Source organism: Vitis riparia, chromosome 8 (genome assembly GCF_004353265.1).
Source record: "Vitis riparia cultivar Riparia Gloire de Montpellier isolate 1030 chromosome 8, EGFV_Vit.rip_1.0, whole genome shotgun sequence".
NCBI lineage: Eukaryota > Viridiplantae > Streptophyta > Magnoliopsida > Vitales > Vitaceae > Vitis > Vitis riparia.
This window is the reverse complement of record NC_048438.1, coordinates 8943323-8957317: the sequence shown is the minus strand read 5'-3', so window position 1 is coordinate 8957317 and position 13995 is coordinate 8943323. Positions and strand designations below refer to the sequence as shown.

The following is a 13995-nucleotide window of genomic DNA, read 5'->3' as shown; positions in this document are numbered from 1 at the left end:
TTCATCCGAAAAAAACCATTTGATCTTATTCATTGCGACATTTGGGGTCGTTATAAACATTCTTCACTTTCTAGTTTACATTATTTCCTTACTATTGTTGATGATTCCACACGCTTCACTTGGATTTTTCTGATGAAACACAAAGATGAAGCACAACCTCTTATAAAATTTATTTAGTTATGTTTCCACTCAATTTGCATCTCATATAAAAATTTTTCGAAGTGGCAATGGTGGAGAATTCCTTTCACTCCAATCATTTTCACAGATAATGGTGTTCTTTTCCAGCATTCTTATGTTTACACACTCCAACAAAATGGGGTGGTGGAACACAAACACCGCCACATTTTACAAATTGCACGAGCCTTGAAATTTCAAGCTCAACTTCCTACTCAATTTTGGGGAGAATGTGCACTCACCGTCGTCCATATCATCAACCACTTACCTTCACCTGTTTTTCCTTCAAAATACCATTCGAGCGCCTTTACTTGAAACCACCTACTTATTCTCACCTCTGTGTGTTAGGTTGTCTGCTTATGCTACTAATGTCCATGTCTCTCACAAATTCGATCCCCATGCCATCACTTATATCTTCATTGGTTATCCCATTGGACAAAAAGCATACAAATTGTTCAATCTCTCCACCAGAAATCACCACTAAGGATGTACGTTTTCACGAAAATCACTTTCCTTATGCTTCCTTCGAGCCTATCATTCCTACTAATTTGGGTTACTCTTGAGGCCCAATTCTTGCTCTAATTCATGACCTAACTCCCTCTCACGTCACTAATCCTTCTCGCTTTATCCCTCCTTCCACTATAGACTTTACTCTATTTTCTTCTGTCACATCTAATTCAGACACACTCAATTCGTCGCACCCATCTCTTCACCCACAATTTCTTATCTCCCTTCTCCATGATGAGTAGCCCGTTGCGAATCCAACTCCAGCTCTCCTCAAAACATACACTCATTGCCCCAAGAATGCTCCTTCACCTCTGTTGGAAATCCCAACGCCTTCTCTTTCCCCGTCTGTCGAGACACTCTTGCCTACTACATCATTCCTTCCTTCATCACTGTCCTTGATTCTATCTTCATCCAATCCCTCCGACCCATCCCCAATTCTCCTTAGCCCGCCACAACCAGCCCCAACCAAGACCTTTCGTCGCTCCGGCCGCTCCCATAATCCACAGGCAAAACTACAGGATTATGTATACTCTCACATCACGCACGCTTGCTCTGACCAATCTCATTCCTTGCTTCCAGGTTTGACTAAATGTACACGTTATCCTTTGGCCAATTATGTTTCATATCACCGCTATAAGCCTGTACATTACTCTTTTATTGCCCAAATCAGTCAAAGTCACAAAACCCATCAATTATTCTGAAGTCGTCGTCCATCCTGAATGGCAGGAGGCGATGCGATCCGAATTGCAGGCTCTCCAGGCCAATGGTACTTGGACTCTCACATCTCTTTTGGCAGGGAAGACGCCGATAGGTTGTCGATGGGTCTATGACTGAAATTCTCTATTGTACCAAAATACTTAGCCTTTTTACGTAGTAACTCTAGTAAAGAAAAACTAGAGAAAGAGTTACTATGGCTTTTGTAGTATTCGGGGTATCGTCCTCAAGGACTGACTTATGAAAATTGTCAATACTAGAATAAATGAATTGTCTTGGTTTAAATCCTAAAGTGAAAAAACAATATGTGAATAATGTGAAACTAAGTAAAAGAAATTAAATTAATAAAAAAATGAATACTGATTTAAATTCAATTGATTCAAGTTTGGGGTTTTCCACAATCCAACCTAGGGTATAGAAATTAGAGAAACAAGGTCTTCTAAGTAATATGATCTTAGGGTTTTGGGATCCCTGGCCGCTCGCGATCAAGTTGAGTTCTATAACTCTAAATTGCATCCGAAACCTAATTTTTTCTTTTTAAAATTGATTCCTAAACCATCAAATGAATGAGATTGATTACCAATTTAAGATTTGGCTTTTTAACTCTTCATACTCCTTATAGCTTTGTTTAGGGGCAAATAACGATAGAGAAGACGAGGATAATTAATGATCAAGAATTACCAAGAATAACTAGTATCAGGTAATAACCTACCGTATCATTCCCTAAACGAACTCACAAGGATAGGATAAAAAAATGATAAATTGTCACCCAACCAATAATTAATCTCATGTTATAATAATTTATCCATTGTCCCTATAGGTTTCCTAGCCCTCAGGTTTCATGCTTCAAGCCCCAAGTTGGCTCTTAGCCTCTCATGGGGGTGATGTCACATTCACAATTCATAATAGGGTTAAAAATCCATAATTTGAATCAAATGAAACTAAAAACAATATATTTAATAAAGAAGAAAAAGAAAACAAAACAAAGTTCTGTCTTCTTCCACCTTCAATGTCAAACTCTCCAGAAAAAATCCAAGATCCCTAAAACCTAGAATTGAGAGAGTTTATATAATACCATCAATTACCTAACATGTGTCACACTCTCATTGGCCACTTATTACAAATAATTTCCTAAAAATGATTAAAAAATAATAAAATGGTGATTTCTAGTCGTGTGGATCCACTTAGGGTGGATGAAGTGCCCTAGATGCAATTCCTGAGGTAGAGGAGGTGAAACATCAAAGTGGAAGTGGGTGGAATTTGAAATTGGTGTCATTTCGAAGTGGATTTCGAATTCATAAGTTGAATTTCGAAATCATTTTGAAATGACCCTCCAACTTGGTGCAGTTGTCTTCAAATGGCCATAACTTATTCATTTCAGCTCCGATTTGCAAACCGTTTAAAGCATTGACTCCTGACTTCCCAAGCTTCGAAAAGATATATATATATATATATATTATTATATATTATATATAATTATATATATATATATATATGTATGTAATGGAATCCATAAAGTGCTCCAAAATTTTCCTCAAAGTTAGAGTATATAATGCCATTAGATTTTTGAGTTCTAAATTTCCATTAAGTTGAATCTTGCTTCATGCCTTATTTACCATGCTTTCTTTCATTCTTTCTTACTCCATAATGGCCATTTATTCATCTTCCAAACTCATGATTTCCTCGTCTTGCCTTTCCTTTCGTTCAATGAGTCTTGACTCACTTATTTCCTCATTTAGCCCTTTCTTGATCTTTCAAAATCTAAAGTCATTCAATTTGCACCATTTTCTTCCCTTGAACCTGAGATAAGTCTCCAAAGTACAAATTAAACTCATGGCTAGGGCCTTAGCATTGATTTAGGTCAAGTTAGGTGGTTTGAATGTCCTTTGGTGCACAAATCATATAGAATATGTGCCATTAGAGCACATATTTTGGCTCCAATCAGTCTATAAGATTAAACACCATTCCGATGGATCAATTGAGAGATAAAAAGCATGATTAGTTACCAAGGGATTTACACAATTGGAGGGTTTCGATTATCAGGATACCTTATCTCCCACTCCCAAAATCATCACAGTTCATTGTCTCCTTGCCATGGCTGCTGCTCGAAGGTGGTCACTTCACCAATTAGATGTTAATAACACATTCTTTCACGACGATATTCATGAAGAGATTTATATGTCATCGCTGCTAGGGCTTTGGAGACAGGGAGGAACTTGGTGTGTCGATTACATACGTCACTTTATGGCTTGAATAAAGCTTCTCGATAGTGGTTCCAAAATTCTCGAAAGCTATTCGAGTTGCAGGGCATGTTCAATCTCGAGCTGACTACTCTTTATTCACAAGAATATAAGGCAAGTCCTTCACTGCCCTCTTGATATATGTTGATGATATTTTGATTATTGGAAATGATTCTGTGAGTATTGCTGCAATTAAGAAATTCTTGCATAGTCAATTTCGTCTTAAGGATCTTGGTGATTTGAAGTATTTCCTTAGCATTGAAGTATCTTCTTCTAAAAACGGGATTTTTATTTCCCAATGTAAGATTGTTTTAGAAATCATTAAGGATGTGGGATTGTTAGGTGTGACACCTATTGATACTCCTATGGAGCAAGGTTTGAAATTGTATGATAAAAGTGATTTACTCAAGGATCTGAGTCATTATAGGAAGTTGGTTGGTAGATTGATATATCTTACTGTCTCAAGGCCAAATATTACATATTCTATGCATATATTAAGTAGGTTTATGCATCAGCCTCGTAAACTTCATATGGAGGCAACAATTCGTGTTGTGCGCTATCTCAAGAATGCATTTGGGTAAGGATTTTTCTTCTTCTCAAACAGTGATTTTCGGTTGCGAGCCTATTGTGATTCAGATTGGGCAGGATGTCCAATCACTAGAAGGTCAACCATAGGTTACTGTGTCTTCCTTGGCCCCTCATTAGTCTCATGGAGATCTAAACGTCAGAAAACAGTGTTGCTTTCTTAAGCTAAAGCAGAATATCGTGCTATGACAGGTGCTTGTTGTGAGTTAACTTGGCTGAGATACCTTCTTAGAGATTTGGGAGTATTGTATCGAGAGCCTGCATTGTTATATTGCGACAACAAAGTTGCATTGCATATTGCAGCAAACCTAGTCTTTCACGAGTGGACCAGACACATTGAAATGGATTGTCATTACATCCGAGATAAGATTCAAGATGGATCCGTTGCTACAAGGTTCATGAACTCTGCACATCAATTGGCAAATGTCTTGACTAAAGCTCTAGGAAAAGAACTCTTACTCCTATGATTCGCAAGTTAGGAGTATAGGATATCCACTCTCTAACTTGAGGGGGAGTGTTAGGAAATTAATCTAGCAAATCTTCTATATAAAGAAGATACATTCTGTATATAACAGTTTCCCCTTTGTATTCCCCTTTATATTCCTAGATTGTAGTTAGATTGACTGGTGATAGCTTAATTATAGGAGAGACTAATGTGTAACCAAAGTTTACTTGCTGTATAAATTCATCAATTGACTTCAATGAAATTTAATTGAGCCAGTTCTTCTTCTTTTCAAGCCATTATTGTTTATCCACACTTCATATTCAGAATTTATTATGGCATTTCCATATTTTTCTCTAAAGGCTTTTTCTGGTCTTTAAAAAACAATTGAATAATGTGCTAGACCAAGGCTTCTTATCAAATGCATGACTTGAGACTGCCAAAGTAATTTGAGGAATTTAATTTAATGGAAATGAGACTTAAGCGTTGATGTTGGAAAGATTGTATTGTCGATTTCGGTTCTTCAGGTTCGGCCATTTTAGAAACAATAGATGATTGCTCTAATACCATGAAGAATGAATTGAAACTCATAAATATTTTGAAAGAATATTGTTGAACCATGAATTGTATTGATTATTTCAAACTACGTACAACAAAAAAGAAAGTTTGACAGTGGATCTACAAATTTGCTATTAACAAAATATACATAAGAAGATAAAAGAAAAAGAATGACAATTTTAGAATTTGTCAATGCTAATATTGAACCTCGAATAGTCTCTCTTCAAATTAAGATTTAAAATTAACATATTTCTTGCTTGAATCAATGTTTTTTGTACCGGGTTCTCGTCAGATTCCTTTACACAAGGAGTAAAATACATAATGAGACAAGATCCTCTATTATATGCAATTAGTACATGAGTGAGGTTGATTTTGATTGATTTATGGAGTTCTTGTAGTTTGATAGTTGACCTGGGCTTTGAAACTTTATAAATGTGCTATTAAAAACAAGGTTGATAGTTTTCTTGACCCTATTTGGCCCAAATAGTTGGAAAAAGATCATAACTATACAATAATTGTTTGTTAATTGTTCTTAACAATCCTTCTTGTGTGGAACTATGAAAATCTGCAACACTTGACTTGCATCCAAATTAGAAAAAACTAGTCTCAACCAAGAGTCTTGCTGAAAATATCACAATAATTACTATGCTAGACGTTAGTCTAACTAACATGACTAGCTTAAACTTTTTCATTAACAAATAATATGACAGTTTGATTTAATACGTTTAGTGCTGTTAGAAATACTGAAAGATTGTATTGTATTTCCTGAGTAAAAGAATATACATTAGTGCCTTTATATAGGAGGCATATGTGTGCGGTACAAGTAACCTAACTGGGCCTAAAGCCCATAACATAATATACCCTTAATGTACATTAACAGCCCCCTCAAACTCAAGGTGGATGTGAGACCCACTTGAGGTTGTCAATTAAATCACGAGTGCGTCTTGTAGGAAGTGACTTGGTGAAGATATCTGCAAGCTGATCTTTGGAGGAGACGAAGAAAAGCTTAAGAGCACCATGGACAAGATGATAACGGATAAAATGACAATCAATCTCGATGTGTTTAGTCTGTTCATGAAAGACATCATTGTGAGCAATATGAATGGCACTCTGGTTGTCACAATAAAGGGGAGTAGTAGAGGAGGTGGACACACCTAAATCCTTAAGAAGCCATCTTAGCCAAAGGAGCTCAGATGTGGTATCAGCAAGGGCACGATATTCTGCTTTAGTACTGGAGCGGGCCACAAAAGTTTGTTTCTTACTTCTCTAAGAAATCAAAGAAGAACCAAGAAGGAAGCAGTAACCTGTAGTGGACCTGCGATCAGTAGGATCTCCTGCCCAATCAGCATCAGAGAATGCACGGAGTACAAGAGGAGATTGAGCTGAGTAGAAAAGGCCATGAAAAATGGTACCCTTCAGGTATCGAAGAATGCGCAGAACAGCAGCATAGTGAGTTGATCGTGGAGCAGACAAATACTGGCTCACCTGATGAACAACATAGGAGATGTCTGGACGAGTAACTGTGAGATAAACTAAGCTGCCAACCAATCGACTGTAAAGAGAAGGATTAGACAATGGTTTCTCCCCGGAGGGTGTCAGATGCGCATTAAGTTCGACTGGAGTGTCAACATTCTTACTGTCAGTGAGTCCAGCTTGAGACAGCAGATCAGAAGCATACTTGGCTTGAGTAATATAAAGACCATCTGTGGAATGAGTAATTTCAAGACCCAGGAAATAGTTGAGATGTCCAAGATCTTTCATCTCAAACTGCTGACTGAGAAAATCCTTGAGTTCTTGAATGCCACTAAGGTCATTACCAGTTATGATCATATCATCCACATATAGAAGAAGCAAAATAGTGCCTTTATCAGTACGACGAAGAAATAAGGCAGAATCATACGGACTGACAGTGTAACCCAAGCGAAAAATAGTGGAGCTGAACTTGGCAAACCAAGCTCGTGGGGCTTGTTTAAGACCATAAAGTGCACGTCGAAGATGACAAACCTTGTTTGATTCAACAGAGAGACCGGGAGGAGGTTGCATATAGACTGCTTCACTCAGATCCCCATTAAGGAAGACATTTTTAACATCCATCTGAAAAAGGTCCCAATGACGAGCAGCAGCAACAGCTAAGAGAGCACGAACAAATGAGATGCGAGCAACTGGAGCAAAAGTCTCTTCATAATCAATCCCATATTCCTGTGTAAAGCCTTTGGCAACAAGACGAGCCTTGTAGCGCTCAACGGATCCATCAGAGCGAGTCTTGATCTTATAGATCCACTTACAACCAACCACAGACTGTCCAGGAGGGAGAGGAACCAGGTCCCAAGTATGGTTTTTGGTTAATGCATCAAGTTCCTCTTTCATAGCAATCTGCCATAAAGGGTCAGTAGAGGCCTCACGATAGGTTTGAGGCTCGTGAAGTGTAGCAAGGGCAGTGTAACAATGATAGTCAAGTAGGTGTGGAGGAATGGATCTTACCCAGGTTGAGTGGCGAGGTGGAATGTCTTGTGGAGGATCTTTAGGCAGAGTAGGAGCAGGGGACCCAGTCTCAAAGTGGGGTAGCTCGTCATCAATCTGTTCATCTGCAACCTGTCTAGGAGAAGCATCAAAAATATCTGGAGAGAAGTCCAAAGGAGGATCAAAAGTATTTGTAGAAGGAATAAGAGATTTAGCTGGAAAGATTTCTAAAACAGAGGAGTTAGTCAAGGAAGAACGAAAGTGAGAGAGTTCAACAAACAATCGATGTTCCCAAAAGACAACATTACGAGAAACACGAAGACGATGAGAGACAGGATCATAACACCTATACCCCTTTTGAGTTTCACCATAACCAAGGAAACAACAGAGTCTAGAGTGAGGCTCAAGTTTGTTGTGCTCATGAGACTGAAGAAGAACAAAACAAGCAGATCCAAATGAGCGAAGGTGATGATAGACAGGGGGTGACCCAAAGAGACGCTCATACGGAGTCTGATTATGGATGAAAGCACTTGGAATACGGTTAATTGCATGAACAGCATGAAGAGCCGCTTCACCCCAAAATGAGGCAGGAATTTTGGCAGAAAGAAGCATAGCACGAACAGTGTCAAGAATATGACGAAGTTTTCTTTCGGCTCGACCATTTTGCTGAGAGGTACCTGGACAAGTTAGATGATGTACAGTGCCATAGGAATGTAACAGAGCTTGAAACGCATGTTGAGTATATTCAAGAGCATTATCAGATCGAAAGGTTTTGATACGTTTGGAGAATTGTGTTTCAACCATTTTTGCAAATTGCTATATATTGATAAAATTTCGGAACGAGATTTCATAGGGAAAATCCAACTATAACGAGAATAATCATCAATAAAAACAACAAAGTATCGAGATCCACCAATACTAGCAACAGGAGAAGGTCCCCAAACATCAGAATGAATTAACTCAAAAATATTATTAGAAATGGATTCACTGTTATTAAAAGGCAAAGCTGGCTATTTTCCTAACTGACAAGAAGTACAATAAAAAATGTCTTTAGACACAGAACCCAACAGGCCCTAGACACTAACTGTTGTACCCGAGAAGATGATGCATGACCAAGACGAGAATGCCAAAGTGCAAGAGAAGGTAAGGAAGAAACTGCAGCAGCTGCAGTAGCAATAGAAACAGGAGCAACAGGTGGAAGATGAAGATTGCTCACGGGAAACATACGCCCAACTCTAGGACCGGTCCCAAGCTCCTGCCCCGTCCTCGGATCCTGCACAATACACCCAGAATAGTAAAAAATAAGGCGATAACCTAGTTCAGCTAATTGTCCCACGGAGCACAAATTATAGGATAGGTCAGAAACATGGAAGACTCCAGGAACAGAAAGATTAGAGGTTGAAACAAAACCTAGACTATTCCCATGCATGGTGGAACCATCAGCTATATGAATATTTAGAGGATGTGGTGCAGAGTCAAGTTTGGAGAATAGGGATGAGTGAGGTGTCATGTGATTGCAGCAGGCAGAATCAAAAAGCCAAGTTTGAGTCTTACCAGGTAGAACAGATAAGGCAGTGGAAAGAGATGCATTACCAGCCATACGAACAGCCTGAGCTATGATCTCCTGTAGTTCAGTGGAGGAGAGGTTGATAGTAGATCCAGAAGACTTGGACTCAACTGAGGTGGAAGCCATTGGCGGAGTAGGCTCAATATTAGCAACAGCAGCAGTAGATTTGTTACGACGGTAACAAGTCTCAATGGTGTGGCCAGGACGCTTGCAATAGTTGCAGAACTTTTTGTTGGTCTGCTTGCGACGATTGCTAGAGCCATAAGAATCACCTGATTGCTGGGGTTGCTCTATGAGTGGAGTAGATGGAGTAATAGCCAAAACATTGAGCTTATTCTGGGCTTGAAGGGTTGCAAGACGAGCTTCTTCTCTAACCAACTCATTTACAGCAGTATCAAGAGAGGGAGTAGGACTGCGATTGAGTAGCTGACCACGAATGGGCTCAAAGTCCTTGTGAAGTGACATCAAGAATTCATAGAGGCGAAATTCATCTCTAATGGAAGCATATTGTTGAGCATCTTTTGAGCACGTCCAAGTTGGATCAGAAAGGTCAATTTGGTCCCAAATAAAGCGAAGCTGATCATAATAGTCATTGATGGATTGCCCTGGTTCTTGCCTGAGTTGATGTAATTCAACCACTAACTGATATTTCAGGATCCATGAGTAGTGGAGTACCTTTTGGCCAACATATCCCATGCAGATTTTGCATCATCAAAGCTGCCCATCAGATTGGAAATAGAGGGAATGGAAGTGTTCAAAATCCATGTGAGGATCATGTGGTTATGACTATCCCATTCAATCATGCGATTAAGAAAAACAGTGTCTCCTTCACTTGCTCCCTTGACAGGAATAGTCATTACACCAGTACAATAATGCCAGAGCATGCGACCCTTAAGAAAACTGCGCATAGCTTGAGACCAAGATAAGTAATTTTTATTTCCCTCCAATACAGTATTGATGGGGCGAGAAAGAAAAATATCCTTTTATCCATTTAGAGACACAATATGCAAAAACAGACTGCAAAAGTGAAATCTACGCGAAAAACTGGGTAAGAAGAACCTAGTCAACCCTGGAAAAGTCAACAATCAACGTTGGTAAAAGTCAACGGATGACGTGGAGATGATGTCAGCTAGGGCTAGCGTGGCACTGACACGTCAGCAGTGGTGACGTAGCTAGGGCTGACGTGGCACGTGCGGGCTCCGATGGCGATGAGGTTTCCACGAATGTGTAGATCGGCGCTGGACGATCTCAGTGGTACCGTCAAAATTGAAATCAGAGCAATATTCACAGCGGTGATGCGAAAAACAGTGATCTTGTGCGGTGTGAAACTCATTAAGGACGGTGGCTGCAGGTCCGGAACCCAAGGACGACGCCTGGATGACGTCAGAGGTTCAACGGCAAAAGGCTGCGGCGGCAGTTGTGATGGCAGAAGCGTTAAAAAGAAAGGAAGTCACACTGAAGACAGACTGCTAAGAAAGGGTCAGAGCAGTGGCTCTGATACCATGTTAGAAATACTGAAAGATTGTATTGTATTTCCTGAGTAAAAGAATATACATCAGTGCCTTTATATAGGAGGCATATGTGTGCGGTACAAGTAACCTAACTGGGCCTAAAGCCCATAACATAATATACCCTTAATATACATTAACAAGTGCATTCAACAAAAACAAGGTTGGTGACTAGTTGGACCAGACCAAAGAGAAAGGAAAATCTAGAATGGAGATTAATTAAACTACCAATTAAGATTGGCTCTAGTATTAAAACAACTCCTCTTGATGCACAAGTGGCAAATTTTAACTTTGACCTACTCAAGTATATATGGTGACATCAACCCGTTAAGGAGTTCAACAACCAACCCCAACAGATGTAATGTGGACAAACATAGATGCTAACTTGGTTAAGGTCTCAATGAGAAGAATTAATTGGTAAATGTCAACTTGGTACTCAAAGGATAGCCAGGTGATTGACCACAGTCGTACACATCGTGATATATGCATGGCTTGGGAACAAAAGGATGCTTACCAAATCCTAAGCAATTGTTAAACACTATGAACCACACCTTATGAGAAAGTGGGCAGTGGGCAAGTAGTAGGCACCTCTAAAAAGACGAGAAAGAGAACTCCTCTGGCATTAGGCAAAGGAAACTGTTCATCCATAAGAAAGTTCGCACAAACTTTTTCAGTCTATCAATTTGTTTTTCATCCTATGTATTAGTCTTATGGCCTAATTCCCTTTTAGTTATATTTAATGCCATCTCGGCAAGTTAATAATGAATAATTTTGGCCCCCATTTCCAATATTTATGGTTGGTTCTTTCCTTTTGTTATTTCCTTGCTTGCCCTTAAATTTTTGGATGCTTACTGAAAGAAGAATCGATATAAAAAAAATATTTTAAACAAATTTTCTTGAGACTATAAATTTCAATTTAATATATAAAAAGAAAGAAAAAATCAGGCATGAAAGTTCTTCATATAAACTCTTTTGCAAAAGTATGATAGTCAATTTTACTAAAAAGTGGATTTTAGATCTTAAACATCTTTCACTTTTTAAGAATTCATAGCACACCATCAAACACCTTTCAAAGTTGGACTTTAGTAGTTAAAAAAAGTTTTTTGTTGTTGTTGTTGTGTGACCATGGAACCAACTCCATGTGAATGGAGGTACGATTAAATTTAGGTCTTAAAATACATTTTAAAACATTACAAATGACCGATAATGGTACACACCTTTTAAAAAAAATAAAAAATAAAATAAAATTTGACTAAATAAGTCATATGTACCTTCTTTAAAAATTTACTTTGGGAGCAAGGATGTTTGTTTCCATTCAAGTTCAATAAGAAAAGAAAAAGAGAAAAAACCCTAATTTTGATTTGACTTTATTTAGGTAATAATTTTGACTCCTTTGAGTGTCTTGGATTCCTTTCATCCAAATGACATAATTTTAAAAATAAAACCTTTAAATTACCTTTGTATTGATTACCATCAAGACAAATCCAATTAAAGAAGGTAATAATTTCAAATTTGTTTACCCAAATTGCATTCCAAATCTAAGCATTCATCGTATAATATATATTTAGACATAAATATGATAAGGTATATTATTTTATTTAGGGGTAATTAATTAATTGTTGGAGGCAATGATCTACTCAGGTTGTTGTGATGAAGAATGGAGCCCTTGCCATATTTTATTCTATAAAGGCCCGGGCAAGCCTTCATTCACTTTTACCCTATGTCTTTTCCCCTTCAGTTTCTCGGTAGGTGAGCAAACCCTAAAAATTGTTTCCTTCTTTATATTTTAGGTTTCATTTATTTATTAATTTGGTTTGATATATCTCTGCTATTTTAATTTTGTTGATGTTGAGAGATTGATTAATCTGGTCTACAGGTTAAGTACAGTGCTAAAAAAATGGTGAAAATGGGCAACATGCCAGCTTCAGGCTGTGGAACGTTTCCCATGAACCCTAGTCCAGAAATCTACCATAAGAGAAACATCTCAACTTCTTGCCTTGACCTACAAATGTATGGGTCCCTCGATATGGTCCCTATGACCCTGGGGCACCACAGATCGACTAGTGATCCACTCATTTACATTAGTGTTGCCCCCTCCATGAATCTGCATCAAGCTGATACTGAGAATATCGAACTTAAGATGGACTGTGATGAGAATAGAAGGTGATGGCCTTTTGATATATACGCAATATGTTTTCATGAAATTTTATGTTTGTTAGGTAATTCATGCCTTAACACATAAATGGATTTCAGTGAGCCCACAATCGAGGAGTATAAACTATGGGCTCAAAGAGCTTTGCTCCAACAAAAGGTGGAGTACATAAACAATCTTAGACTGCTCACAGCTAAGGTGTTCTCAGTTCTCTATATTACTTCATTCTCAATACATTGGTCTATGGTTGCAACTTCATTTTTTAGGTTAAAATTGAAAACATACCCCAAAGAATTTCTACAAGTTTCTAACAATGAACTTAAGAATGCAGATAAAGATGATAGTAGATGCTTTGAAGAGAAACGTTGATGCTCTCAAGCTTCTTACAACAAAATACATAGAAGTGAAGAAAGAGCGTGATAGCTTGCTGTACATTTTGTCTAAAATACACAAGGGAAAATAGAAGCACCAAAGTAGTTGGTTTCAAGCACTTGCTTGTTTTCAGTTTCACTATCCTACAGTTGTCTGATGTTTGCTTCTTTTGTCTTTTAATTGTGTTCTTGCTATTTAAAATGACCTAAGCCCCCTTGGGTTCATGGTCTTGGTTTTAGTTTAGGCTTGTTGAACTGCAAGTTTAGTATTAATTTTAAAAATATTTATTCATACAGTCATATTTATATGGCAAAATGTTTTTTTTCCTAATTACATTAGCTAGTATTACTTGTCTATCATATTCGATGACATATGTTATGTATATATTTTTTATCTGAAATCAGGAGTTGTGTTTGTCTGAAAAAGAAAATGCATCAAGCTGTCATATAAATTTTACATCTAATTAAATATAGTTTTAATTGAAAATTAACTACTTGTGGATCTAGCTAAAACAGTTTTAACCATTCAAAGATTGATTAATGTTTCAAAGTTGATCTGCATAACAAAATGTTGTTTATAAAGCATAAACACAGATTTTCAATCTAGGTTACATTCTTAGAAACTTAAGTTGTGCACTGTCATAGGTAGTCATCTGTCTCAAAAATGTTTTTTTTTTCTTTTTTTATTTGAATATAAGAACAATTTGATTTGAGTTG

The 13995-nt window shown here is 37.8% G+C and overlaps 1 protein-coding gene across 1 annotated transcript; it reads right to left on the bottom strand.

The window, feature by feature from the left end:
- Positions 1-8759: 8759 nt before the first annotated feature.
- On the bottom strand, positions 8760-10155 carry LOC117920598. The gene is made up of 3 exons (XM_034838206.1): positions 9923-10155; positions 9235-9863; positions 8760-8953 (listed from the first exon to the last, which is right to left on the bottom strand). The coding sequence occupies exons 1-3, from the start codon at positions 10153-10155 to the stop codon at positions 8916-8918; spliced, it is 900 nt and encodes a 299-aa protein (XP_034694097.1). The 3' UTR covers positions 8760-8915.
- Between the last annotated feature and the right edge of the window lie 3840 nt (positions 10156-13995).

What these genes read in the sequence shown, in the direction of transcription:
- LOC117920598 (XM_034838206.1), bottom strand. Translation starts at nt 10,155, where the DNA reads ATGCGCAGTTTTCTTAAGGGTCGCATGCTCTGGCATTATTGTACTGGT. An exon ending in TGGGATATGTTGGCCAAAAG is followed by an intron (nt 9,864 to 9,922) that starts GTACTCCACTAC and finishes ACATCAACTCAG; the next exon opens with GCAAGAACCAGGGCAATCCA. An exon ending in TGCCTTATCTGTTCTACCTG is followed by an intron (nt 8,954 to 9,234) that starts GTAAGACTCAAA and finishes TGTATTGTGCAG; the next exon opens with GATCCGAGGACGGGGCAGGA.